Source organism: Miscanthus floridulus, chromosome 13, assembly GCF_019320115.1.
Source record: "Miscanthus floridulus cultivar M001 chromosome 13, ASM1932011v1, whole genome shotgun sequence".
NCBI classification, from domain to species: Eukaryota; Viridiplantae; Streptophyta; class Magnoliopsida; order Poales; family Poaceae; genus Miscanthus; species Miscanthus floridulus.
In genome coordinates, this window is record NC_089592.1 from 85,380,221 (window position 1) to 85,406,642 (window position 26,422).

At 47.5% G+C, this 26,422-nt stretch overlaps 2 protein-coding genes across 2 annotated transcripts; one reads left to right on the forward strand and one right to left on the reverse strand.

The window, feature by feature from the left end:
• Positions 1 to 1,214: 1,214 nt before the first annotated feature.
• On the forward strand, positions 1,215 to 4,571 carry LOC136499049 (leucine-rich repeat receptor-like protein kinase PEPR2). The gene is made up of 2 exons (XM_066494754.1): positions 1,215 to 4,128; positions 4,231 to 4,571. The coding sequence occupies exons 1-2, from the start codon at positions 1,215 to 1,217 to the stop codon at positions 4,569 to 4,571; spliced, it is 3,255 nt and encodes a 1,084-aa protein (XP_066350851.1).
• A 3,251-nt stretch (positions 4,572 to 7,822) lies between these two features.
• Positions 7,823 to 9,551, reverse strand: LOC136501916 (serine/threonine-protein kinase UCN-like). Its single transcript, XM_066497432.1, has one exon. It carries the CDS (start codon positions 9,465 to 9,467, stop codon positions 8,151 to 8,153), a length of 1,317 nt encoding a protein of 438 aa, XP_066353529.1. The 5' UTR covers positions 9,468 to 9,551; the 3' UTR covers positions 7,823 to 8,150.
• Between the last annotated feature and the right edge of the window lie 16,871 nt (positions 9,552 to 26,422).

Below are 26,422 nucleotides of genomic sequence, written 5' to 3' on the forward strand. Positions count from 1 at the left end.
AAAACTACTACTATTAAAAGTCGATCCTAAGGTCTGTCTCAGTGGAAGTTTCATGTGTTTCATTTGCATTAAATAAGTTTCATATAGGCACTTTTGATGACATGACAGTGTGCTTAAAAATAGAGATAAGAAGATGAAACTCTCTTGGTACTATTACCAACTCTCTATGAGTCATGAAATTAAATGTCTATTAAACTATAGAATGAAACTTTGCATTGAGAGTGGATGTTTCATCCAAGTTTTATTTTATTCTATATGACATGGCGGTCTTGAAAACAACGCCATAAAACTAAGCCTAACGTAAAAGAAAATAGAGATGGCTGTCGAGTGGATGAGAGACTCAAAATAATGGCTCTGTTTTGTAGATGTGCATGTGAGGAGAAGCACTTCCTGAGAAATTACACAAATAGTGGAAAAGTACGGTAAAAAAAGCTAGTAGTATGACTTAACTTTTATGTTTTTAGTACAAACGAGAGCTGTGAAAAGAAGCATTGCAAAAAAAAAACAGAATACGAAAAATGTGCCATTTACTTAAGTTTAAGTTTATTTTAGCTATAAACAGCTTATACTGTACTAAATGGGTCTGATAAGCAGTCAAATACTGCTGACACAAAGAATGAACCAGATAATAATATAATTACACCAACTTGCAACAAGAGGATCCTGCACAGCTGCACCTAAGCCCACTGCAAAATCTCGTTGCCTCCACAGATTATCAGCGGTCACAAAGGCAGGGCAAAGATTCTGAACCCTAGAAAAAATCCAACTCGCACAGATGAATTCCTCCTGTGGATATCACCTGCACCCTCACCAGTTCTTGTTACCTAGCATCTGTGCTTGGAATATTAGCCGAAAGCTCAACCACCATCAGCAACTTGGTCTCGGATAGCCTGATCGTCACAGTCAGGCTCTAGAAAGTGGATTCAGAAACTATATTCAATTTAAAAAATTTCCACAGATGGTGCAGCCTGCAAATCTGCAATGTAGCAACACACAAAATTTAGACCCAACAGTAATTTTAAATTACGCGCGCCATGGTGATCGCTCTCAGAGGTCAGAGCTATATATATGCATATGCTTTCATGGTTCACCATGGCCATCCGCCCATCTCTCTGTTGCCATTCCTCCATTCAGAGTTCAGAGCGCGCGCCGGCAGCAGACAGCCTCCTCCGCCGCCGCCTTCTCCTCCTCAAGACAGCAGCTAGCTCCCTCCGATGTCGTGTGCCGCCGCATTCTCGCTCCTCCTCACGCTCGCCGCCTCTGTTACGCCGGCGGCGTCCCAGGGAGCCGGCGACGCGGCCGTCCTGCGCGCCTTCCTCACTTCCCTGCCGCCAGCCTCCCAGCGTGTCCTCCTTCCATCGTGGAACGCCACCACCACCAACACCAGTGACACCGGGCCGAGCCACTGCGCGTTCCTCGGCGTCCAGTGCACCGCCACGGGCGCGGTCGTGGCGGTGAACCTCTCCGGGCAGGGGCTGTCCGGCGAGCTCGCGGCATCCGCGCCTCGGCTCTGCGCTCTGCCGGCGCTCGCGACGCTCGACCTGAGCCTGAACAGCTTCACGGGCGCCGTGCCCGCCGCGCTCGCCGCGTGCTCCGCGCTCGCCACGCTCGAACTCAGCAACAACTCCCTCTCGGGCGCCATCCCGCCCGAGGTCGCCGCGCTCCCGGTGCTCACCTACCTGAGCCTCAGCGGGAACGGCCTCTCTGGGCCGGTCCCGGAGTTTCCTCTGCATTGCGGGCTCCAGTACCTGAGCCTCTACGGCAACCAGATCACCGGCGAGCTCCCGTGGAGCCTCGGCAACTGCGACAACCTCACCGTCTTGTTCCTATCCTCCAACAAGATCGAGGGCACCCTGCCCGATTTCTTCGGCTCCCTGACCAAGCTGCAGAAGCTCTTCCTCAACAGCAACTTGTTCACCGGAGAGCTGCCGGAGAGCATCGGCGAGCTCGGGAATCTGGAGAACTTTGTGGCCTCGATGAATGGCTTCAATGGCTCCATCCCTGAGTCCATCGGGAGATGTGGGTCTCTGACAACGCTGCGCCTGCACAATAACCAGTTCACCGGGACAATTCCGGCGGTCATCAGCAACCTCAGCAGACTGCAGTGGCTCACTATCAAGGACACGTTCGTCACCGGCGAAATTCCACCGGAGATAGGGAAATGCCAGGAGCTGGTCATCCTTGACCTGCAGAACAACAACCTTACAGGGGTGATACCACCGGAGATCGCCGAGCTCAAGAAGCTGCAATGGCTGTCCCTGTACCGCAATATGCTCCACGGACCTGTGCCTGCAGCACTGTGGCAGATGCCGCAGCTGGAGAGGCTGGCGCTCTACAACAACAGCCTAAGTGGAGAGATCCCTGCAGAGATAAACCACATGAGCAGCCTGAGAGATCTCCTCCTGGCATTCAACAACTTCACCGGCGAGCTCCCACAAGACCTGGGGTTGAACACGACGCATGGACTTGTTTGGGTCGACGTCATGGGGAACCACTTCCATGGCAAAATCCCACCAGGTCTTTGCACTGGAGGTCAGCTCGCCATTCTTGACCTTGCATTGAACAGATTCAGTGGGAGCATTCCAAGTGAGATCATCAAGTGCCAGTCTCTGTGGAGAGCCCGTCTGGGAAACAACATGTTCAACGGGAGCTTACCTTCAGATTTGGGGATCGACACTGGATGGTCATACGTGGAATTGGGTGGCAATCAGTTTGAGGGGAAGATACCAAGTGTGCTCGGTTCATGGCAGAACCTCACAGTGCTTGATCTGTCTCGGAACAGCTTCTCTGGTCCCATACCACCCGAGCTCGGCGCTCTAACCCTTCTTGGCAACCTGAACCTGTCGTCGAACAAGTTGTCTGGACCAATACCACATGAGTTGGGAAACTGCAGGAGACTTGTCCGTTTGGATCTTCAGAACAACCTTCTCAACGGAACCATACCTGCAGAGATCATATCACTCAGTAGCCTGCAGCATCTGGTACTCAGTGGAAACAAGCTCAGCGGAGAGATTCCAGACGCCTTCACCTCAACACAGGGCCTCCTTCAGCTGCAGCTCGGCAGCAACTCTTTGGAAGGAGCTATCCCTTGGAGCTTAGGCAAGCTTCAGTTCATCTCTCAGATCATAAACATCAGCAGCAACATGCTGAGCGGCACGATCCCAAGCAACCTTGGCAATCTTCAGATGTTGGAAATGCTTGACCTGTCAAAGAACTCCTTGTCTGGCCCAATTCCATCGCAACTGAGCAACATGATCTCACTCTCTGCGGTGAATGTGTCGTTCAACCAGCTCTCTGGTCTGCTCCCTGCTGGCTGGGTTAAGCTTGCAGAACATTCACCCAAGGGGTTTCTAGGAAACCCTCAGCTATGCATACAGTCTGAAAATTCACCTTGCTCCAAGAACCAGTCCAGGAGGCGTATAAGAAGGAACACACGGATCATTATAGCATTGCTACTGTCATCTCTGGCTGTCATGGTTTCTGGGCTGTGTGCAATTCACTACATGGTGAAGTGGTCACGGCGTCGCCTGTTGGCGAAACATGTCTCGGTGCGTGGCCTGGACACGACAGAGGAATTGCCTGAAGACCTGACCTATGATGACATCCTTCGTGCCACTGACAACTGGAGCGAGAAGTATGTGATCGGGAGAGGCCGGCATGGCACGGTCTACCGGACAGAGCTTGCTCCCGGAAGGCAGTGGGCAGTCAAGACAGTTGATCTGTCCCAGATCAAATTCCCCATCGAGATGAAGATTCTTAACATGGTGAAGCACCGGAACATCGTCAAGATGGAGGGCTACTGCATCCGTGGCAACTTTGGTGTGATTCTCTCCGACTACATGCCTGAAGGAACACTCTTTGAGCTATTGCATGGAAGAAAACCTCAAGTGCCTCTCGACTGGAAGGTCCGGCATCAGATCGCCCTTGGCGCAGCGCAGGGCTTGTCCTACCTGCACCATGACTGTGTGCCGATGATTGTTCATAGAGATGTCAAGTCAAGCAACATACTGATGGATGCGGATTTGGTGCCTAAGATCGCAGACTTTGGTATGGGGAAGATCGTAGGTGACGAGGATGCAGATGCAACGGTGTCAGTTGTTATTGGCACCCTTGGCTACATTGCTCCAGGTAAAATTTCATCATTTCCTTGTTTCAAAAATTCACAGTATTCCAATGCCGTATCGTTTGCTCCTATGTTAGTTACACTTGTGTTGTCGGAAATTTTTTCAGAGCATGGATACAACACAAGACTGACCGAGAAGAGTGACGTCTACAGCTACGGTGTGGTGCTGCTCGAGCTCCTGTGTAGGAAGATGCCTCTCGATCCTGCTTTCGGAGACGGCGTTGACATTGTGGCATGGATGAGACTGAACCTGAAGCATGCTGATTACTGCAGCGTGATGAGCTTTCTAGATGAGGAGATCATGTACTGGCCTGAAGATGAGAAGGCAAAGGCGCTGGACTTGTTGGACCTGGCGATTTCCTGCACTCAGGTGGCTTTCGAATCTAGGCTTTCCATGAGGGAGGTGGTGAGCACCTTGATGAGGATAGATGATCAGTATAACAGATAAAGAGAAGTTCTCAACAGATGGAGCATCTTCCAATGATGAATATATATATTACAAAGTGAAGTGGAAAGCGCAATGGTAAAGTTTTGTTGCAGATTAAGGTATCCTGATTGTTATCATGAAGATTTAGAAAAACAGTGGCAAACTAGTCCCACAAATTGCAGTGGGCAGGCCTTTAGTGTAACTGCAGATTAACTAACCAAACCATTGTATCATGGGCGCTGAACAGCTAATCTAGTGTAGAGAAATCAGCGAAAAACAAATGCGATTCTGAGAGGAGTCTGCATAAGAGGAAGAAAATTACACAAACCAACTCAAGGGTTCAAAATGCCATAACCTGAAGCATAACTGGACCTGTAGTGGAAGACAATATTATAGATAAAAATTGCATGTAAAATAAATGTGGTGGGCAAGTGGACAACACATACTGTGTAAAATTATTACTGATCAACGCAAGCTGATAAACCGGGGTTTAATTTCCAGCATTTGTCCTTTTCAGCTCGACCAATGGATCCTAATCTTAAAAAGAACGTGTGTAGTGCAGAAATCAAACCGGTTAAAGAGAGGAATTCCCAAGGAAAATCGCAGGAATCAAGAAGAAATAGAGGAAAGGAAGCTGAAACGCCAATTTTAGGGCCCCTTTGGAATGGAGGTGGAACAAAGGAAAAATATAGGATTGAGATTCCATAGGATTAGAATAACTGTAGTAGCCTTTGGTCCGTAGGAATTGGTCCTAGGAATTCCGTAGGAAACTTTCCTTCCCCTTCAATTCCATAGGAAAAAAACAATCCACCTAGACCTCATGCAAAAATTCCTATGCACAAGGAACAAGGCAAACAGTGAATTTATGAGACGTCTAACCATGAGAGTGGAATAGAATAAATTAGCTTGATTAAGAAATCAATCACGCTTTGTTCCTAAAAATCCTTTAAGATTCCTGTGTTTCTCCTTTGCCTATCCAAACACCTAGGTATCAAAAATTCCTATGTTTTGAATTTTCTCTGTCTTTCACTTGTATTCCTATTCTATTCCTACATTTTTCCTTTTCCTGAGTTTTACATTCCTGCAATCCAAAGAGACAGGAAAAAAAAAGGAATCCACTCCAATCCCTTGTTTTCTTTTCCTGCACTATTGCTTGAGCTGATGAGTGCTTACGAGCTTGGGCGGGTGTCATCAGCGAGCATAGCATCCTGACTCCTGAGGACCGACGGCGTCGACGGAGAAAGCGAGTCCATGGAGCACCGCCGGCGAAGCTTCAGACTGAGAAAGGCCCATCAAGCTGCGGGTCTCACCCCTGCCCCCAACCCCCACCCCGGCCCAGACCCCTGTTGCATCTAGCCCTCTACTGCTGATTAGTGGAGCCGCACGGTCCATTATTGAATACATCAACGCCGTGCAGTATTGGTGGGTCAAGATAAGCGCTTCTACGATGATTTTCCTTTGTAAAATATTATAGATTTGTAGGCTCTCGGAAAAGGAGGTGTGCAGCTATTTTGGAACCCAGACGGCAATAAGCTGCAAAACATTCTTCGTCACAAATCACTAATGCATCTATGATGATACGTAACCTCAAATGAAAAATTCGAGATGATCTGGGCCACCGCTACAAACATCATCATCCAATGATCCAAAGAAGCAGAAGATTCAGTGTACTTAGAGAAGAACCAGCTAGTGTCTTGAACAATCACTACCGCCTGGTTTCGTCTTACATAGTGACAAGCAATTTCCTTATCTTGATAGGACTACCGAATTAACAAGCAAAGAGCTTTTTGGATGTGGTTACCAGTCCCCAAATTTGCGCATAAAGCAAGGGCCATATGTCTCCTAATCGTTGAACATTCTCCAGGAACTTCTCTTAAATAAGCCAAGTGCCCTACTACTAGTATTAAACTTCACACTTAAACATAGACAGCGGTAGTCAGAAGCAACATACACAAAACCCGTACGTTTAAAAACCTGTATTGGCAACGTTGCAAAAACAAGCAATGAGATCAGAAAAGGTTAGGACTGCTGCGTGTTATGAGGCGCCTGCCCAACAAGATTTGGTCAAACTAAAACACTCTTTAGGCAGGCAGCTAACAAGATGTGTAATGGCGCACCAGCCAGCCAGCTGCTAGTGTCATGCATGCAGGGGTTGCATTTGCAAGCTCACACGTACTGCATAGACCACCGATTGGTTATGGATAATACACGAGCGTTAAGTTATCATGTCCAATGCATCAGAATAATTGCCAACCGCTGATAATAGTGTTTTCTGATTTCTGAACTAAATAAGATCGATATGCACATAGTAACAAATAAGGAGCTTAAATAATATAGCAGCCTGTTCGTTTCGACTTATTCGCTCGTATCTGGCTTATAATCCATGGTTTAAATAGTGTTTTTCTCTCACACCAAACCAGCCAGCAGTACTTTCAGCCATGGCTTATAAGCCAATTCAGCCGAAACGAACATGCTGTAGGTCAGTCCATCAGACTGGATCGTTCACCCGTGCACAGAGTGTCAGAGATTCTGAATTTTTTTAAACGTTGATTTGTTCAATTCTGACACAAAAATAATTTTCCGCATGTCATTTAAAATTTTTGGCGCCGTGGGACTGTGGGAGAGGGGGCATTTGAGCCATTGACGTGGTTTGTCTCAACAACCAACAGCTCGGAACAGCACAGCATCTGTACGAATCCGATGGCCATGTTTAATATAAGCAACGGCCATGGTGAATCAACAATTATTGAGAGTATGTGTTGCTCGCAAAAAGAGAGAGAAAAAATGTGTCTGTCTCAGGCCACATTAGTTAAAGCTTGTAAGCTGTAACTAAGCCATAAAACTCTGTCATATACAATGGAATCACCCCTGTATATATGAAAAAAGCCAACCATTGTTGACGAATTCTGATATCGATTCAGGTCCACCGGTAAATTGAACTTAGGAGTTTAGTTATGATTGATATATTGATGGTACAATCACCTTAAAAAAAACTACTGACCGTTTCAGTTATGTTATTGCTTGGTTCTCCACTATGCAACTTCTTTTAATTTGCGGTTTTGTATTTATTATTGCTTATTTGCTTGGCCTTTTTTGTTTTGGTGTGCTTATTGTATATTTTGTGATTACCTCGCACCTTAGTTTTTGTCTTTAGCTTTGGCCTTGTGGCTGGGAGCCTGGTAGTAGCAACAATAGTTCTTTCGTTTTCTTCTCTTATGTTAATAAAAAATAAAAAGAACTAAACAAAAGGAGAAAGGTTTAATTAGCTCCACTAAAGATTGTGTATTATGATGATCAGAGCACTGTACATTGCACGTTCTCTGAAACTAGAATTACTACTTTAATTCGCATCAGAATTCTCTCGTGAAAAAAATCACACGAAGAAAAATGCCTCGAGCGCAGCGCGCGAGCCCACACGTGCGCCAGCCAGAGCCAGCCCTTGTTGCCCTTCCCAAAATGTTTGCACAACCCCACCAACTCTACGTCAAATTTACAGCACCAACCCCGTCTCCATGTATGTACAGGCACCCTCGATCCTTTGGTTACAATACAGTAATCTACGGAGGATAAAAGCGCAAAAGGAGCTAGTCCGAACAGAGCTCAGAACTCCGTCGAGAACGACTCCGACGCGGACTTCGGAGGCGGTGGCTGGTGAAGGTCCTTGAAGTGGCCCCTCACGTCGAACCCGTCGCCGTCCGCGAGGTCCTCGTCGGCCGGCGGAGGGATGTAGGGCGGCCGGGACACCTCCGTGAGCATGTCCCACGCCACGCCGGCGAAGAACGGGTGGGCGCGGATCTCGTCGGCGCCGCCGGCGTACCCGAGCCTCCTCCTCGGGTCCCGCTCCAGCAGGCCCGAGATGAGGTCCGCGAGCTCCGGCGTCCGTCGCCGGCTGTCCCCCGGGAACTCGACCTCCTTCTGCAGCACGTTCCGGAACGTCTCCTTGCGGTTCTGGCCCTTGAACGGCGTCCGGCCGAACGCCATCTCGTAGACCAGCACGCCGACGGCCCACCAGTCGACGGCGAAGCCGTGGCCCTCGCCGCGCACCATCTCCGGCGCCACGTACTCCTCGGTGCCCACGAAGGAGTAGGACTTGCCCCACGCGGCGGCGGCGATGGACGCGCCGGAGCCGCAGCCGCCGAAGCTCGCGGGCTTCCGGCTCACCGGCGACACCCGCGACGACTTGCTCTTCCTGCTGCCCACCCCGCCTCCGTCGCCGCCGCTGCCCATGATGTACCGGACCAGGCTCTGGAGCTGCTGCCGCGGCGACGCCGCCGCGGACCACGGCTGATGAGGGGGCTTGGAGTTGGAGTACGACTTGGCCTGGCCGAGAACCGAGTCGCTCCGCGCGGGGACGCGCGACCGTCGGTTGTGGCCACCGCGGGACGACGCTGGCGGCGGGGGCGGTGGCGATGACGACGAGTCCGCGGACCTGCTGGGCTGGAGGAGGCGGGACAGGTCGAAGTCGGTGAGCGTGACGTGGCCGTCGGCGCGGAGGAGCACGTTCTCGGGCTTGAGATCGCGGTACACGACGCCCGCGGCGTGGAGCTCAGCAACCGCGGAGACGATCTCGGCAATGTAGAAGCGGATGGCCGCGGGGGAGAAGACGCGGTCGGGGAGCGAGTAGCGGAGCTCGTTGAGGTCGCCGCCGGAGCAGTACGGGACGGCCCAGGCCAGGAGGTCGTCCGTCTCGGTGAAGCCGAGGAGGGAGGGGAGGTGTGGGTGCGCGAGGCGGGACAGCACGTTGATCTCCCACCGCGCGCGGCGGTCGGCGGCGGCGGAGCGCTTGTCGAAGACCTTGAGGGCGTACCGGCTGTGGCGCAAGGCCGAGGGCCCCCCCTCCGCGACGAGGAACACCGTGCCCATGGCGCCGCGGCCGAGGACACGCAGCGCGCGAGCCCGGTCGAGGTCGATGTCCATGGCTGCTGGCCGGCACGGCACGTACGGGTGCGCGGGCCGGGGCAGCCGTGTGTCTGCAAGCCGCGCGCGGCGGGGACGTGTTGTGGTGGCGCGCTCTCTGGGCTAAGAATAGCGAGCAGGAGCAACCGTGGAATGGAGGCACTAGCTAACTAATGGAGAGGCGAGGAGGGTTTGGAGGGAAGATATAGGAGGCGCGGCCAGGGAAACACTAACAGCGCCCTTCTTCTGCTTTTTAAAATTGTCTTCTTCTTCTTCTTCTTCTTCTTCTTCTTCTTCTTCTTCTTCTTCTTCTTCTTCTTCTTCTTCTTCTTCTACGTCTAACAAGTTGTTTTTAGTTTACTCCTCTCGTAGTGCATTGTATAAATTTTTGACATTAAAAGAGAACGAAAAGATACATACATCCACACTTTATTTTCTAATCAGACAATATCATCAGGTAAGGATAAAATGTTGATAGATGAAAAGTATTTTATGCAAAAAAATATTTCATGTCTCTAGAATCTCTTATATATTTGAGTATAATTATATCATTAGGGTTGTATGTTCCACCCATGAACCTCTTACCGCCATATTTCTTTTTTGCATTGCTGGAAATAAGGAGGCCTCGAGGAATTTATAGGGTCGACCCTACGTTGCAGACTCAACTTGAGGGACGACCTTAGCAGGAGAAGAGAGATATAGGACAAACCTCAACCTTAAGACCTGGCCTTACATATTAAAATTTTGTCTTTGCAAGGCATCGTTGGCAAGGCTGGCCGAGGGCTGAGGAAGAGGGAGCTTTGACTCTGATGTCTTCGTCGACCCCTGACCCCACGTTGCTGACTGATCGCTGGAGAAGGAGGAGACTTTGGCTCCCTCGTCTTCCCCAATTTGCGGCTATGTCGTTGAGATGTCGTGGATTATGCCTACGACCCTCTATGTCATCAAGGAAGTAGCAAGCAGGGCGATGACTCTTACTTAAGATGTTAGGAACGCTGGGGACATGGGAAGGTGACGGTGGCGGGCGGAAATTGGTACAACTTATCCACCCAAAGACCAATCCAAGTCTTAAACATACATGGACGGCCTCGCTCATGCTCAGTGGGACCCATCTTAAGACCGAGGTCGTCCTCAAGCATTACTAATGCCCTTACATCAAGATTCAATGACTTGGATTCATCTTTCTACCTCCGCGATTCATTTGGTTTGAGAGAATTGGTGGGAGGTAATAGGAGTTTAGAGATATAGGTTTTTAAATATGTGGTTTGTTTGGTGGGGTGGGAGTGAGTTTTGACGGGATGAGAAATAAGAGTTTAAGAGGGAGGGAGGTAATTTCCACTAGTCACATGGAGCCACGGTAATTGGAATAGAATTACAATCCGAATGAAAGATGGATGCATCCACATCATTTATCATAACTTATGATACATATTTTTCACTCTAAAAAACACTCACACCAACACAAAGTACATATCCCTCTCTTAATTCCATCAATAACTCAAACAAAGGAATAAGACTAAAAACAAACTTTCAAGCGATTACCTCTATCAAACTCACACCAACACAAAGTACATATCCCTCTCTTAATTCCATCAATAACTCAAACAAAGGAATAAGACTAAAAACAAACTTTCAAGCGATTACCTCTATCAAACTCCAACCACCAATAGGAATTCTAGAGGATCAAATGTAATAGGAAAAATTTTCATGAAGCCCTTTGGAATAAAAGATTGGGTTCTTATACATTCTATACAATTTTTCTTTGGAATTTCTTATTTCATAGGAATTTTAATTGGAAGAATTTTACCAAGAGATTGAATCTCATGTAAAGTTTCCTTTGTGCCAATCTCTCATCAGATTCATGTGTTTTTCTACGTTGTATCCAAACGTTCAGTCTTACATATTTCTGTGTGTTTTAATCCCTAGTATGATACCAGGGCATTCTATATTTACGTTTTTTTTTATATTCCTGCATTTTCCAAAGAAGGCTGTAGACCTTGGTCACATCTTTTCTCGACTGTTACTGCAATATACTGCCTCTCTGTCTTGAAAAATATGCAATCCCAGCTTTATCTTTAGTTAAATTTTCTAAAGTTTAATCAAATTTATAGAAAAAGGTGTAGTGATCAGATTTAAAATGATGATTGACAAAATAATTATACTATGAAAATACATGTCATGACGATTGACGAATCTAATAACACTTATTTGGCTTACTGATCAGATTTCAAATGATGATTTGACTTGATTGTATGTTTCAGACTTGTTATAACTCCAGAAGTTTCGAACACAGTTTTTGTTTGCAAGCAAAGTGGCCTTACTACAAGTTAACTTTACACTTGCACCAACGCGAATGAACGTGGAAACTGGGACTACTAGTATTTTGCGAATGGAACTGCTAGTCTTTTGGCGTGAACTCCTCCCGTAATCCTGTGACGAGTTTCGATCTCGCAAAAACAAAGCAAGAGACTGGTGCTATGTGCAGTAGCTACCCGATAAATTAGGGATGCAGAGAAAAAAGAACTCGCCGGGCGTGAAGCTCGAGGAGGCAAAAGCGGGGTTTCCACGTGTGGAAGGCAGCAGGAATCGAATAAAACCCATCAATCATATGGATGCATGCAAGCTGCGACGGATCAGAAGGAAGAAAAGAAACAGTGGCGGCAATTTGGACGCCATTGGCACAGTTGCTATCTACTCTAGGAGCTACTAGTATGTGTTCATGTTGCAATCGCAACTGACGAGTTTTTTGCTGAAAGAACGCCAAAATGACAAAATATACAGAGATCTGACGGGATTCGTCGTGCAGTAATCTCCCGGGGCGTGCGGGTCGCCGCTTGTCTCGATCTCAAATTTTCTATGCGTCCTGTCCCATCCTGAAGCATCTGAAACGGATTGTCCCTGTCGAATAATAAGGCCACGGAGATGTTTTTTTTTTTCAGGCCGATGGATATAGTATATGATAAGTACGTTGCAGACCTGCACAATGCGAGTTCAGACGAACTGAGATGGAATTCCATTGTTAATTGAAGCATGCAGACGTGGATTATATTTCGTTTGGCCGTCACTTGTGTACACGCGAGCCAATGCAAGCAGCTGATGCTAATGCCAAGAGCGAGTCCAAGACGTTACTAGTGGGTATCTATCGCAAACAGGTTCTTACAAATGCGTCGACGATGGTGACTCGCGAGGCCTCAACTCGTTGGCATCGGTGATAACACCAACCTGATCCTTTCAGCTGCCTCGGTTCTGAAAACTAATATAAATTACAATGCTTATTATTATCTTGGACGATTGCAATTTGTCAGAGCTCGTTGCAAATCGATCGAGTGATTCTAAGCACTCGGCAGCCACCGCAGCTGCCTGGAAGCAGCTAGCTTAGCTGCCCTGGATGCACAGGCACACAGGTGCAGAGTCTGCAAGGATTTGTTAAGTACAAAGCACTACTACGCTGGAAATAACAAATGATCAGTTGTCAGTGGTTCAGCAGCTCACTATCCTGAATAATACAGCTAGCAGCAGTAGCAGTAGCAGCAGCAGCTGCCCGTGCAACCTTTCATTCCTCTGATGAATCAGAATCACCACCGTGCCGCGCCCATTGTTTCCGGCGCAGGAGGAGGAGCAGCAGGGGCGCGGTGCAGGAGCAGCGCGTGTGCGGGCGCGCGCAGGACAGAGAAAGCGAGGAAGAAGAAAGAAAGGCAGCGAGCGAGTGGATAATCTGGGGACAGCGAGCGGGTGGGGGGGGGTGGGGGTGGGGGGGGGGGGGGGGAGCCTGTGCGATGCCCATGGGCCTATGAAGCTGGGGGCCCATGAGGATACCCATATGTATAGTATACTGTATAGTAGATGCTATCAGCCCATACGTCGGCAAGACAACAGTGCGTACCAACAGGCTTGTGTATCAATTGGCGGCGGCCGCTCGTATACTCGTTCTCGATCGTGAGTGCGTGTTTGAGGTCAACTATGCTACAAGAAAGATTAAATGGCTTGGCTATGTGCAGCATTGAGAAGGATATTTTAGATACAATTGATTTTGTAAGTGTTCTTGAAGATTTTGTATCAAGAAATGCCCGAAGACGCTTTTTTAAAAAGCACTGAAGCACCGTAGTTTTATTTGAGGTAACCATCATAGTTATTTTGTCGTTTTTTTATCTTCTTTGATGTACTATTACCTTTTCAAGAAAAATTAAATATATGCTACAAGTTATATACTTTAATCGTCCTATTCAAATATTACATTGCCGGACCCTTAGTGTCTTACTGGCCCAAGGGCCCATGAAATTTGTGGGACGGCCCTGCCCTGCGTATATCATTTCCGATTGTTTAATCCAAGCAACATTGCATTGGCTGCTCGGAGTGATGAGCCGCATGCGAGGAGAATCATGAAGCAGGCGCGTGGGGGACCTGTCTGCGGCGGCGCGCGAGGACCCGTCCACGCGGCGAGTTCAACAAACTCGTGAAGCTACCACTTGAGGATGGGTCCATGCTCGTGTTCTCTCAAATGGAGAGGAGAGCTGATTTGTATATTTGCTTGTTTTTTGAAATGGGAAGGGTCATCAAGCTTGTGTTCTATGAACTGGAGAGGAGAGAGGAGGGAGCATTTATATGTGCTTGTATTTTGTGGAAATACTCATACAGGTGCCATTCATATACTCCCTCCGTATTCTAATTAGAAGTCATTTAGGACATGAGTTTGGTTACCAAGGGGTGATTAATTGGGGGTAATTTTTCTGTCTTGCCCCTATTAAATAGAGCTGCGGGTGCTACTTGTACAGCAATCTACCATAGCTCGGTTGGCCAAGGCTGCGCAGCCTAAGGCCGGAGCTCCACTGTTCGAGTGCTGGCAGCCGCGGTATTTTTTTTGTATTTGCATGGAAAAGTGCTCGTTTGCATGGATTTGCATGGTACTGTGCTTGCGCGCGTTTTGGCCCTCCGCTTTGCCCTCTGAGCTGCTCACGCGCGCGCGTGTTTTGGTCGTCCGCGGGATTTCGCCGCGCGCGGGTTTTTTTTTGATTTTTCGCACAGTGCACGCTCGTTCTGTTCGGCTGGCTGTCCAGCTACCCCTTCCTATTTAACCGGCGCTTGGACTGCTAGCTCCAGTGCTCTTTCTACCTCATTTCTTTCCACTTAACAATGCGATGAGTGATTACATCCCTGCCTTTGATCTCAACGTGCCATTAGAAGAAGATGACGACGGCAATCTGCCCTTTGATCTCAACGCACCATTACCGGAGGACGTCAACAACAATGGTAAGCAACAATGTTTTTTTCAAACTTCTCTGTTTGTTGCATGTGACACGTCCGGCTGAATGGCCTGTTCTTTTTTTTTAGAAAATCAATGGATATGTGTTTGCCTTTCCTAATATAATCCATGACATGAATATGCTTCTTTTTTTCCCGTTTAATTAGATCTTGCTGTGAGTGAACACGCCGACGCCGACGACGTGTTTCAATTCGGCGAGCTAGAAGATGACGACGGCAACGACGTCCTTGATGTTGACGACGAGCAAGAAGACCACGACGTCGGCAACGACTTCCTTGATGTTGACGAACAAGAAGATCACCACGGCGGTAACGTACCATGTCATTGTTTCCTTTTATACTATGAGCCTTCAATCTTCTCGTTCTAAGAATGCAGTTTTTTTTTAAGGTTTCGATTTGAACTTACCACTAGATGAATTTGGTGCCGTCGACTTCGATCACGAAGAGAACCTTGCTGGTAACTTTTTTATTCTTGCCATGAAGTAGTACTATGAACTTGCTTGTTCCATTAGCTCCAACTTGCTGTGAAGGAGTAGTATTATGAACTTGCCGTGAACAAGTGTTACTATGAATGAACCTTGCTGGTATTTTTTGTTCCCTATAAATAGAAAATGCCATGGCTAAGCTCTGCCGAGAAGAAGTATTTTTTTCATGCATTTGTAGAACTTGCCGTGAACAAGTGTTACTATGACTAAGCATTGTTTTCTTTAACAGAACATGCAGTGGACAACCCAACCGTGGAAGTACAGGTTGGACAACCCCACCGAAGACCAGAACAACTCCGTAAACGAGTTTATCAAGTTTTGTTGACTAGAAGGAACAATGCAAACTACGCAAGGACACTGCAATTGTTGCCGAGCAATTTGGGCTTCATATACGGACAGTTCAGAGGTTATGGAGCAACAAATTCAAGATACCTCACATGAACAAAGAAACATTAGAAAGAGAGGATCGGTTGCCATCTTGTATCCCTTATGATCCATCATTGCTACATGAAGCCGGGGCTACTCTTGCTGCATGAAAAAATTATAACGATGCTTGTTAGCTTTTGTGTAGTAGAGACATCATCCTTTCTTGTAATGCCGATTGTTGCATGAACTAAATTTGTAATGCTGCATGAACTAAATCATCCTTTCTAAGTTATCTTACCGATGCTTTGGCGTCGTCCTTTGTCGGCAGCAAGCCCTTGTAGTGCTCCATGAAAAGCTCGCAGTCCACGTTGATGTGGCCGAGCATGGCGTCGATGGAGTAGTCCGCGTGGACAAGACCGCAGCGAGGGCATGGGTAGAACCGCGAGTGCGCACGGTTCCACGCTTCGCGGTCCTCATGGACGAGATGGCAGCGACCGCAAACGAAAGCGCCCGGCGGCAAGTACTCCGGCACCATATCGACAGAGTCCGGCACGATGTCGACGGGGTCCGCAACCATCTCGACGGAGTCCGGCACCACCAGCAGCGCCTCGACGGAGTCCTGCGCGATCACGGAATCCTGCGCGACGACGGACTCCAGTCCTTCAACGGACTGCAGCGGGTCGACGGAGTCCAGTGCCTCGAAGACGTCCTCGGTGGTGACCTCCTGCGAGTCCAGCCCGACGTCCACCGCGGCGACCTCCTCCGACTCCGGCCAGACGTCGTCCGCGGCAAGCAGCACCCGCGCGCCGCCGGGCTCCATGGCGAGCGTGCTGATGGCGAGCGTGCTGTGGGCGGCGGGGTCAAAGAAGACGGGTCGTGCAGGCGAGGCGCCCCACGACGCCGCGACCGGGCGTGGTAGGCGTAGGCGAGGTGGATTCGTGTGGTTTCGTCGGTCGGCGTCACCACGGCTTTCGCGGGTATCTGCAAACCGAATGCTTGTTAGCTTTTGTGTAGTAGAGACATCCAGTCGTTTGGAATCGCTTGGACTCGTCCATGCGGCCGGCGCGAGTTCGTGTCGATTAATGGAGGCCAGTCCAGGAGTCCCGAGGGGGCGTGCATGCGGACCGGCGGCGCGCGTGGGAGGCGAGTCGAGGAGACGCGAGGGAGGCGCGTGCGGACGTGCGGCCGGGCGGCGCCGCGTGGCCCCAGGGGCAATCGCGTCCAAAACAGGCTTCGTGGACGCGGACGACATCCTTTGCCGCGAACGCGCTCGGCTCCGGAACGACCGCTAATTAGGATACGGAGGGAGTATAGAGCAGTGAATCAATGAAACAACGGCTAGTTGTGGGTAACGGTTGGGTGGTTGGCAGGTTGACCTTTGGTTTGCACTGTGTGAAAATATTTTTTTAATCTTCATGAGTCGGCTCATCTGTTTGAACCGATTCCTGACACAAGCGATGAGTCCAGTGGCTGCGAGTCGACTCATGGCATGCCATGTCAGCCCATGAGTCGGTTCTGGGAAGCCCACTGGAGAAGCCCTTATTCGCTGCATTGGTGCCTGACACCTAATCGCGGTAGGGGATTAGATAGGTAGGGTAGGCTCTGTGTATTATACTCCCACTTGTGCAGTTTTCAGGTAGTTGCTAGTATGCCTGAGATGTATATCAAGTTGCAACACATGAATATTGTTAGCATCATGGATTGATTTCAATGAAAATGGCATCGTTTGGAATGCAGAAATTTCACAAGAACAACCATGTAGTAGTTAGTTTAATTTCCATAGAACTTCAGTTTATAGCGTGCTCCGTCTGCTTCGCAAAATGATACTAATGGCCTCTTGTGCAGTAATTATGCTGGATTCTAGCCCAAATTTGGGTGAACTTATTTGAAGTAGTTCTGAAATTATTTTTTATTCAAAGAGTAATAAGAAACATGCATGTTTGTATAGTGAAAGATATGAGACAAACAAGTTTAAACTCGAATGCTTATGAGTTGCAGGACAAGAAGGATGCAATTCATCAAGTTGGAAGGATGAATTCTTTGCCTACAGTTGGAAGGATGCAATTCATCAAGACAACTCTTCAGCTCAGCGCAACCACCTTAAATGCCATTATTTAATCCAAATCCATTAAATTTCTGACCGAAATTTCTGAGGCCGATCAGCTGATCCGATCTGTGGATGCATTTTGAGGCTCCAGAAGTACACGTGCGGCAGGGCATATAATTGTATCCAGACTGATAGAAAATAAAGAATGCATATATAAAAGTAATATCAATGAGTGGTTCTCTTACTTCTAGACTTCTTGTTTTTTCCTACTTAGTACTTCAGAAATTTAAAAAAGATATTAGGAGAAATGAAGAGAACCGTATGTATTATATTTTTTTAGATTAACTGTATGTGTTGCTGATCTACCTAATCATTGTAATGCAACAGAGAGGATTGACTTTCTTTTAAAAAAAACTATAATCAGCAAAGCATCATTGCATTGTTACAGGAATGCAAAAAAAAGTTAGGATTGGCAACTTGGCTTCCTTGAGAAAAGTAACAAGATTAGTTATTCCCATCCCGTCCTGTAATAAAACGCATTCTAAAAATTTTAAGACAATTTTGCTAAATCTGAGTACCAACACAATATATAGAATGTCTTCCATTTCATTAGAAATTGTAGGAGTCATAATGCAATGTATTCTAGAATGGATGAAGTATATGTACTCCCTCCATTGCAAATTGTAAGATGTTTTGGCTTTTCTTTTTTTCTCGATCATGCAAAAGGTTTGTGCATCTCTATATTAAGATAGAAAAGAGTTTGTTTACACGATCACGGTCTGTACAAGGTTTGCAACTCAGTTCATGTCCACTGAACAATGACACTAATGTATTACTCGCGCTAATAAACAAACCTAGAGCGCTGCGCTGTGCTTTAGCACTGCTAGCAGCTATGGCAGCTGGGTGCTTGATCCTCTGAAGCACCTTGCATTCCTTTCCCTTCCTGCAGCAGATGAGATGTGAGTAAGTTGTAGATGATCTCCCGTATCCCTTCCCAACAGCACACCAGATGAACACACAGAAGAGCAAATATCGTGGAACTCGTATCTCTTCTTCATTATAGATGGGTACATGTTACTTTATATAGTCTTAACCCTTCAGGGGTATATTTGGTATGAGCCTACAATTATGTTAGGGTTATGGTTTCCCAACACTCCCCTTTGGGCGAATACCGCGATCAACTCATGCCTCATTAAAACTCCTAAAAACCCAGTGGGAAAAATATGGAGAAAGAGTACATAGTGCCGCTAGATGTATTCCACTCGTTGCCTCGTTAAAAACCATTATGAGAAACTTCTGGAAAACTCATTTATGAGAAAAAGAGTACAACGATTGTCTTCAGGACATTATATAATCTTCAGAACTATAAATTTCAGGATCTTCTGGACCCAGTAATTAGGGCAATTCTAGGGCGATCTCCCCTGAACTCTACAGGTCTCTCAGTCGTCTTAGACCAATATCATGAATACATTTCCTGAATGTAGTAGCTGGTAAAGACTTAGTGAACAAATCTGCTACATTGTCATAGGATTGGACTTTCAAGATATTCACCTCACCCTACTTCTGGAGTTCGTGAGTATAGAAAAATTTAGGAGAAATATGCTTAGTCATATTATTCTTAATATAGCCCATTTGCATTTGTGCAACACACGCTGCATTATCCTCATAGATAATAGTGGGGGTATCAACGGTACTAAGACCATATGACTTCTGGATATGGTTAGTCATCCTTCGTAGCCAAGAACATTCACGTGCGGCTTCATATAATGCAATAATCTCTGAGTGGTTTGTAGACGTTGCTACCAAGGTTTGTTTGTAAGATTTCCAGGATATAGCCGTACCACCACAGAGAAACGCGAAACCAGTTTGAGATCTTGCATTATGTGGATCAGACAGATATCCAGCATCTGCATAGCCAACCAATCTTAGATCCCGATTCTTCGGAAAATACAAGCCAAGATCTTGGGTGCTATTCAGGTATCTAAGTATTGTCTTAACGCCTACCTAATGTCTTCTGGTCGGGTTTGCACTGTGATGAGCTAGTAAATTCACCGCGAATGCAATATCAGGCCTAGTGCAATTCGCGAGGTACATCAGTGCTCCAATAGCGCTCAAATAGGGAACTTCGGGCCCTAAAGGCTTTTCATCATCACTTTTCAGTCTAAACGGGTCTTTGTCCTCCTCAAGTGATCTGACAACCATCGGGATTTTCACGGATGAGCCTTTGGCATATTAATTCTTTCTAAAACCTTTTTCGTGTAGGTAGATTGGTGTACAAAAATTCCTCTAGGGAGATGCTCGATCTGCAGGCCCAAGCAAAACTTGGTTCTACCCAAGTCTTTCATTTCAAACTCCGTCTTGAGGTAGGTGCTTGCCTCCTCAATATCATCTTTACTGCCTATGATATTTAAGTCATCAGCATAGACTGAAATAATACAAAAACCCTTCTAGGATTTTCTAATAAATACACACGAAGAATCAGTATCATTAACATAACCCTTCTTCAGGAGGAACTCATTTAGCCGATTGTACCACATCCGGCCAGACTGTTTAAGCCCGTACAATGCTCTCTGCAACTTAACACTGTACATGTTGCGATTTGTTTTAGAATCCAGAATTCTTAGTCCGTCTGGGACTTTCATATATACATTTGAATCTAGCGACCCATACAGATATGCGGTCACTACGTCCATCATCTGCATTTTCAAGTGTAAGCCTACTACCATAGATATTAAATATCGGAACGTTATGCCACTCATAACTGGAGAATATGTTTCATCATAATCTATGCCGGGTCTCTGCGTGAACCCTTGTGCTACGAACCTCGCTTTGTATCTCACCACCACATTGTTCTCATCTCTCTTTCGAACAAACTCCCATTTGTATCCTACAGGGAATACTTTAGGGGGCATACGGGCGACAGGCCCGGAAACTTGCCTCTTAAAAAGCGAGCACAATTCCGTCTCTATTGCTTCTTTCCATTTGACCCAATCTGAGCGCTTTCGGCACTCTGCCATGGACTTTGGTTTAGGATCCTCATTAATCGCTTCTGCGATCTTAGAGACGAAATTAATGTCAACGTATGTATTCTTTCTGTTATATAGTTCTCCATATTCAACATAATTTGTGGCAATTTCTTCAATTGAATCATCCAGCTCGTCATGATTTCTCAAATTACTCGAGCCTGATTGTTCCATCGTCCTTGTGCTATTATTTGTATTTGTGTGCACATTTGCACTAGGACTTTCATCTTCAGGATGTATCACTGCTAGGACGACTGAATGGGAGCATAATGCGTTTTCTCTAACAACTTGCCTTTGTGGGCGTCCCCGCTTGCTTGTGCTGAGTCATCTGGATCTCTCCCCCTTTCCTAGGATTGGGGATTTGGGTAGAGTTCATGCCCTCCAGGGGTATCTCCACTCTCTCCGGTGCATTAACCGCAGGAATATATGATTTTGACACTCCTCTTATATCAGTAAACATGTCTGGTAGATTATTCGCTAATTGTTGCAGGTTTATTATTCTTCGAACTTCAAGTTCAGTATCTTTAGTGCGTGGATCAAGCGATTGAATGCTGCTTGCAGTCCAATCTATTTCTCGGCATTCTTTATTATTAAGGTACAATCCTCCCCCTAATGCCAGAAAATACTCTTCATCGAAGATGCTATTAGCGTACCGAGCCGTAAACAGATCCTCGGTTTTAGGCTACAAATATTTAATTATGGACGGAGAGTCATAACCTACATATATCCCCAACTTCCGGTGAGGTCCCATAGTTGTACGCTGGGTGGTGATATCGGCACATATACATGCCTGGATGAAGTGTACCTCAAGGTTTTGATGCTTCTTCCACTCTTGATATAGCTCAATCAAGTGTGGGTCGGTAGTGCAAGTACGAGACCAATGCTTCTGGGATCCACAGCGGAAACAACCCTCATTTGAGTGTTTCCCACCACTTGCCTCGTCCTTTGAGTCCTTCAGGGACTTGCCTTTGCCATTGCCATTGAACTTCTGGCCTTTGCCATTGCCATCGGACTTCTAGCCTTTGCCATTGCCATTGAACTTCTGGCCTTTGCCATTGCCATCAGACTTCTGGCCTCCATTCACGTGCTTCTTAAACTTTCCCCCTTTTGGCCCCCGGTGACCATGAAACTTTTGGCCCTTATTTATGAAAGAACCTTTACCGTTGCTATTACAGAAACTGGCATGGGCGCATTTGGAAATTCTTCATCAAGAGTTCATTCTGAGCCTCAGCGGCAAGCAACACATTGATGAGATCACAGTACTTCATGTACTTGTTGTTGCGGTACTACTGCTGGAGTACCATGTTGGTGGGGTGGAAAGTCTGGAGAGTTTTCTCAATCATCTCGAGTTCAGTGACAACTTGGCCACAAAAGCGAAGCTGAGCCACGATACGATGAATCACAATATTATATGCCTCAACTGTCTTGAAGTCAAGGAAGCGGAGTTGTGCCCAATCACGCCTAGCATGTGGGAGAAGCACTACCTTCTGCTTGCCAAAGCGTTCCTGAAGCTTTGTCCATAGTACCAGAGGATCTTTCACCTCCAGGTACTCCATCTTCAGGTCTTCGTGGATGTGATGCCTCAGGAAGATGCAAGCTTTTGCCTTATCATGGGGTGGTGGAGCAGGAACACCACAGCAGGCCTGGCGACCGTGGTAGTCAGCTGCATCGCCTGCAAATGGAACTCACAGTTGAGCACCCAGGTTTGATAGTTATTGCCGTTCAGCGCAAGAACCTTGAACTCCGTCTTGTTGATCGAAGCCATTGCCTATCAATCCATGCAAATTAACTTTCGGTAAATAAGCATGAAATAGTACTTATAGCCATGAATGAATTATCAACGCAAAAGAAAAAGCGATATATAAAAAAAACATGCAAGACATACAGCGGCGGTCTGCAGCCGCCGACATCGCAAGATAGCCATCAGGGCCATGATGGTGTCGCAAGTTGCAATAGCCTGCAGGGCAACGATGCCTGCATCCCGTAGGAATACGAGATGAAAAGTTAATGTGCAACGTCAGGGAGCACAATGCACGGAAGCTTGCTAGCTTAAGTGCATGTCAGCATGTGCAAGAAAATCCGTCTTTTTTGTTTTTTTGCCCTTTTTTGAAAGATTCTCTCAAATATGCTCCTAGCGAAAAGATTTCAAAAAATAGACCCTGTTCTTGGCGTCGACGGCGCCATCATCGTCGACGCCAAGATATAATGGCATGGCGCCAGGGTCATTGGCGCCAAGCCACTGGAGTCATGCGCTGACGTGGCAGGGCGCTTGGCGCCAGTCTCATTAGCGCCAAGCCTTAGCGCCATACATCTTGGCGTCAAGTAAAATGATATGGGCCCGTTCTTCTCTTTCTCTCTTTCTTTCTCATTCCTCGCGCGCCGCCATGGCTGCCCACCGCGCCTGCGCCCGCGCCACCGTAGCTGCCCACCACGCCTGCGCCCGTGCCGCCGTAGCTGCCCACCACGCTCGTGCCGGAGGAGAAGGAGGACCGGCCGTGCTTGCGCCCGCACTGCCCCGCCGCACCCGCGCTGCGCCGGCCCCGCCCCCGCCCCGCCCAGCCCCTCCCGCCGCCGTTAGTCTTGGCCGTCCACCGGCCGTCCCGTCCGTCGTCGAGGAGGCGCGCCAGCCGTCCACCGGCGAGGAGGCACGCCGGCAGACCCGTCGAGCAGGGTCGGTCGCGCCCCGCGCCACCGCGGCCGCTTGCCCGCCCGAGCAGGGCCGGCCGCGCCCATTCGTTGTCGCCGCTCGCGCCGCCGGCCGCCGGCCCAAGCCGTCGCGCCCTATCGCGTCGCCGGCCGCGGAGGAGGGCCGTTCGTGCCACGGAGGAGGACCGTCGGCGCACGGCACCTTGCGCCTGCCCACGCGGCCATTTGTGCGGCTCCCGGCCGTTCCCACCGTGCCTCGGCCGCCCATGCCGTCCCCGCTCGCCACTCGGCCGCCGGCCACCGCACGTCGTCGTCGAGCCGCCGTCCCACCCGCGCTTCAAGGTGTGATTAGTTACATAATTTTTTGTTAGTAGCAGTAGTTAGTTAATGATGTAGATTGTTAAATTGATATAATTTAGTTGTTGATTTAGATTGTTAAATTGATGTTAAATAGTGAATTGGTAGTATTTATTTGTTAGTTAGTAGTATATGTGATGATTTTGGTAGATTATTCACTAGTATGTATATATATATAGTTAGGTATATAGGTGTAGTTACATATGTAGTTGGCGCACTAGTTATTTTGTTAAGATTAAGATTTAGCTAGATATCTATGTATATATAGATAGTTAGGTTAAGATTAAGGCTTAGGTTAAGATTAAGATTAAGACTTAGGGTTAGTTTATTTAATTAGGATTTAGTTAGATACATATTTTTTGAAAACTAGTTTGGACCAAACTTAGTGTGTTTGAATTTGTGTATGAACTTTTAGATGGACAGCCTAGTGAGCATATATCATGGAGGCACTGTGGAACGAGATCGCTATGGATATGTTGAGTTTATTGAGATGCAAAGGGTGCATGTGCTATTCAATGAGAAGCCATCATTTAGTGAGTTGGTTGCAAGGGCTCGGGAGGAGGTACATTGCCATGGAGATGATGGCATCGTAGTCGAGGGTGTACTTCACCTAGGTTCCCCTCCCAACATGCTAAGGAAGATGATCCCAATTGGGTGTGCAGATCAATGGGAGAACTATGTGAAATCGGCTATGAAGAGCCAGTTCCAAAGTTTGGACGTGGTTGTGCATCGGGTGCTAGTTGATCCCATCCCTCTTGGGGTTTCCCCACCAATGGGTGAGTAGGCATACTTTGACCCTCCCGTCCCGGAATGTGATGTGGATGCAGAGGTTCTGCCTACTATTCCCGATGCCCAATCTGCCCCAATGATGTGGCGAATCCTCCTCAGGAGATCCCTTTGACACAGAATCATCCGAGTAAGTGTCAATTAGGCATCGTTCTTTCTTTGTAGCTTACTCTCTTCTTTTCATCCATTTTTCTCATCATGTCCCCCTATTTGTGGCTATGTTGTAGGAGACGTTCCCGACAATGAGGGCGCTCCTCCTGCTGATGCTCAAGTCTAGTTTGGAGATGGAATCCATGCCTCCATTAGTGTTGAAATTATGAATGATTGAGAGCCATATGAGATCGCAAGGGCTGTTGATTCTGACGATGATCATCCCATTGGAGAGCTCACGGAGAGTGATGTTGAGATGCTGAGGCATATCTTTCCTGGCCACCGTGATCCTATGGTTCATGAGTTCAGTGATCTTACTCATTTAGATTAGGCGTTTGTAGAAGAACATGATGATGAGCTGCAGGAAGCTATAGAGGCTAGTCCTAGCATGTAGATTGAGAAGGGGAGGGTTTTCAATGACCTTCCTGCATTGAAGAGGTGGTTGCAGGCATTTGCAGTGATATGCAAGAGACCTTACAAGGTCCTGCATTCCTATACGGAGCGGCATTACACGGTTGTGCGTGACAAGGATCACTGCCCATGGAGGGTTTGTGCAAGGAAGTAGAAGGTCTCCGGAAAGTGGAAGATCACAAGAATTGTCAGGCCACATACTTGTGCTTCACATGACCTCAACACGAAGCATCGATAGTTGACATCTACCCTCATTGCCAAGCGGTTGATGAAAGTATTGCAGGGAGAGCCGAACATGAAGGTCAAGACAATTATCAAAATAGTTAATGAGGTCCATGGAGGTTATGACATAACTTATGGTAAAGCCTAGAGGGCTAAGCAGCGGGCGTAGAAGATGATATATGGGGACTGGGAAGATGGCTACGAGCAGCTTCCAGTACTTGTTAATGCAATTAAAGCGATGAATACAGACATGCATTATGAGTACATCCCTACACCAGATGCATGGAAAGATGGTAGGTAGATATTCTTCCATGCTTTCTAGTGCTTCCCTTAGTGTGTCGAGGCCTTTAGGCACTGCCGTCCAGTCTTCTCCATTGATGGTACATTCTTGATTGGCAAGTACCGTGGCACACTTCTCATAGCCATATCGTGTGACGCAAACAACATGCTTATTCCTTTGGCATTTGCTTTGGTTGAGAGGGAGAACAATGACAGCTGGGGATGGTTCTTGAGGCTAGTCCAAATACATGTGGTTGGGCCCGACAGGGAGGTGGGCGTCATATCTAATAGGCACTAGGGCATACTTAATGTCGTGCAAGAGCAGATAGAGGGGTATGCACCTTTGCACCATCGTTGGTGTACTCGTCACCTTGCCGAGAATCTACTCTGAAAGGATGGTGTCAAGGATAATTTTGATCTTTTCCAGGAGGCAGCTCGACAGCTTGAGGACAGGTACTTCCAGAGGAAGTTAGAGGAGGTTAGAACCACATCAAATGCAGAAGGTAGACAATGGCTGACAGGTTTGATGGGAGATGTGGAGAAATGGACAAGAGCTAATGATGCCGGTGGTTGGATGTACGAGTTTCAGTGCAGCAACATGGCTGAGTCTTTCAATAAGTTGCTGCTAGGGATTCGTGGTATGCCTGTGAACGCTATTGTGCAATTCACCTTCTACAAGATTGTTGCCTGGTTCAACGATAGACACGCCCATGCATTGCAGTTGTAGAGTGATGGTAAGATTTGGGCTCCAACACCACAGGCACATCTAGAGAAGGCGAAGGAGAGGGCTGGCACACATGAGGTCACATGTTTTGACCACGCCACGGGGAGATATGAGGTGAAGCATACCGGCGGTACCACGTCTGACAGAGAGGTCCAAGAGTAAAGGATTCATGTGGTAGTCCTCCAACATTTCTCATGCAATTGTGGTAAACCAAGGCAGTA

Bases quoted from the DNA above. Each gene is read 5' to 3' on its own strand.
- LOC136499049 (XM_066494754.1), top strand. From the start codon at position 1,215: ATGTCGTGTGCCGCCGCATTCTCGCTCCTCCTCACGCTCGCCGCCTCT. The intron at 4,129-4,230 runs GTAAAATTTCAT...AAATTTTTTCAG, and splicing joins CCTTGGCTACATTGCTCCAG to AGCATGGATACAACACAAGA.
- LOC136501916 (XM_066497432.1), bottom strand. From the start codon at position 9,467: ATGGACATCGACCTCGACCGGGCTCGCGCGCTGCGTGTCCTCGGCCGC.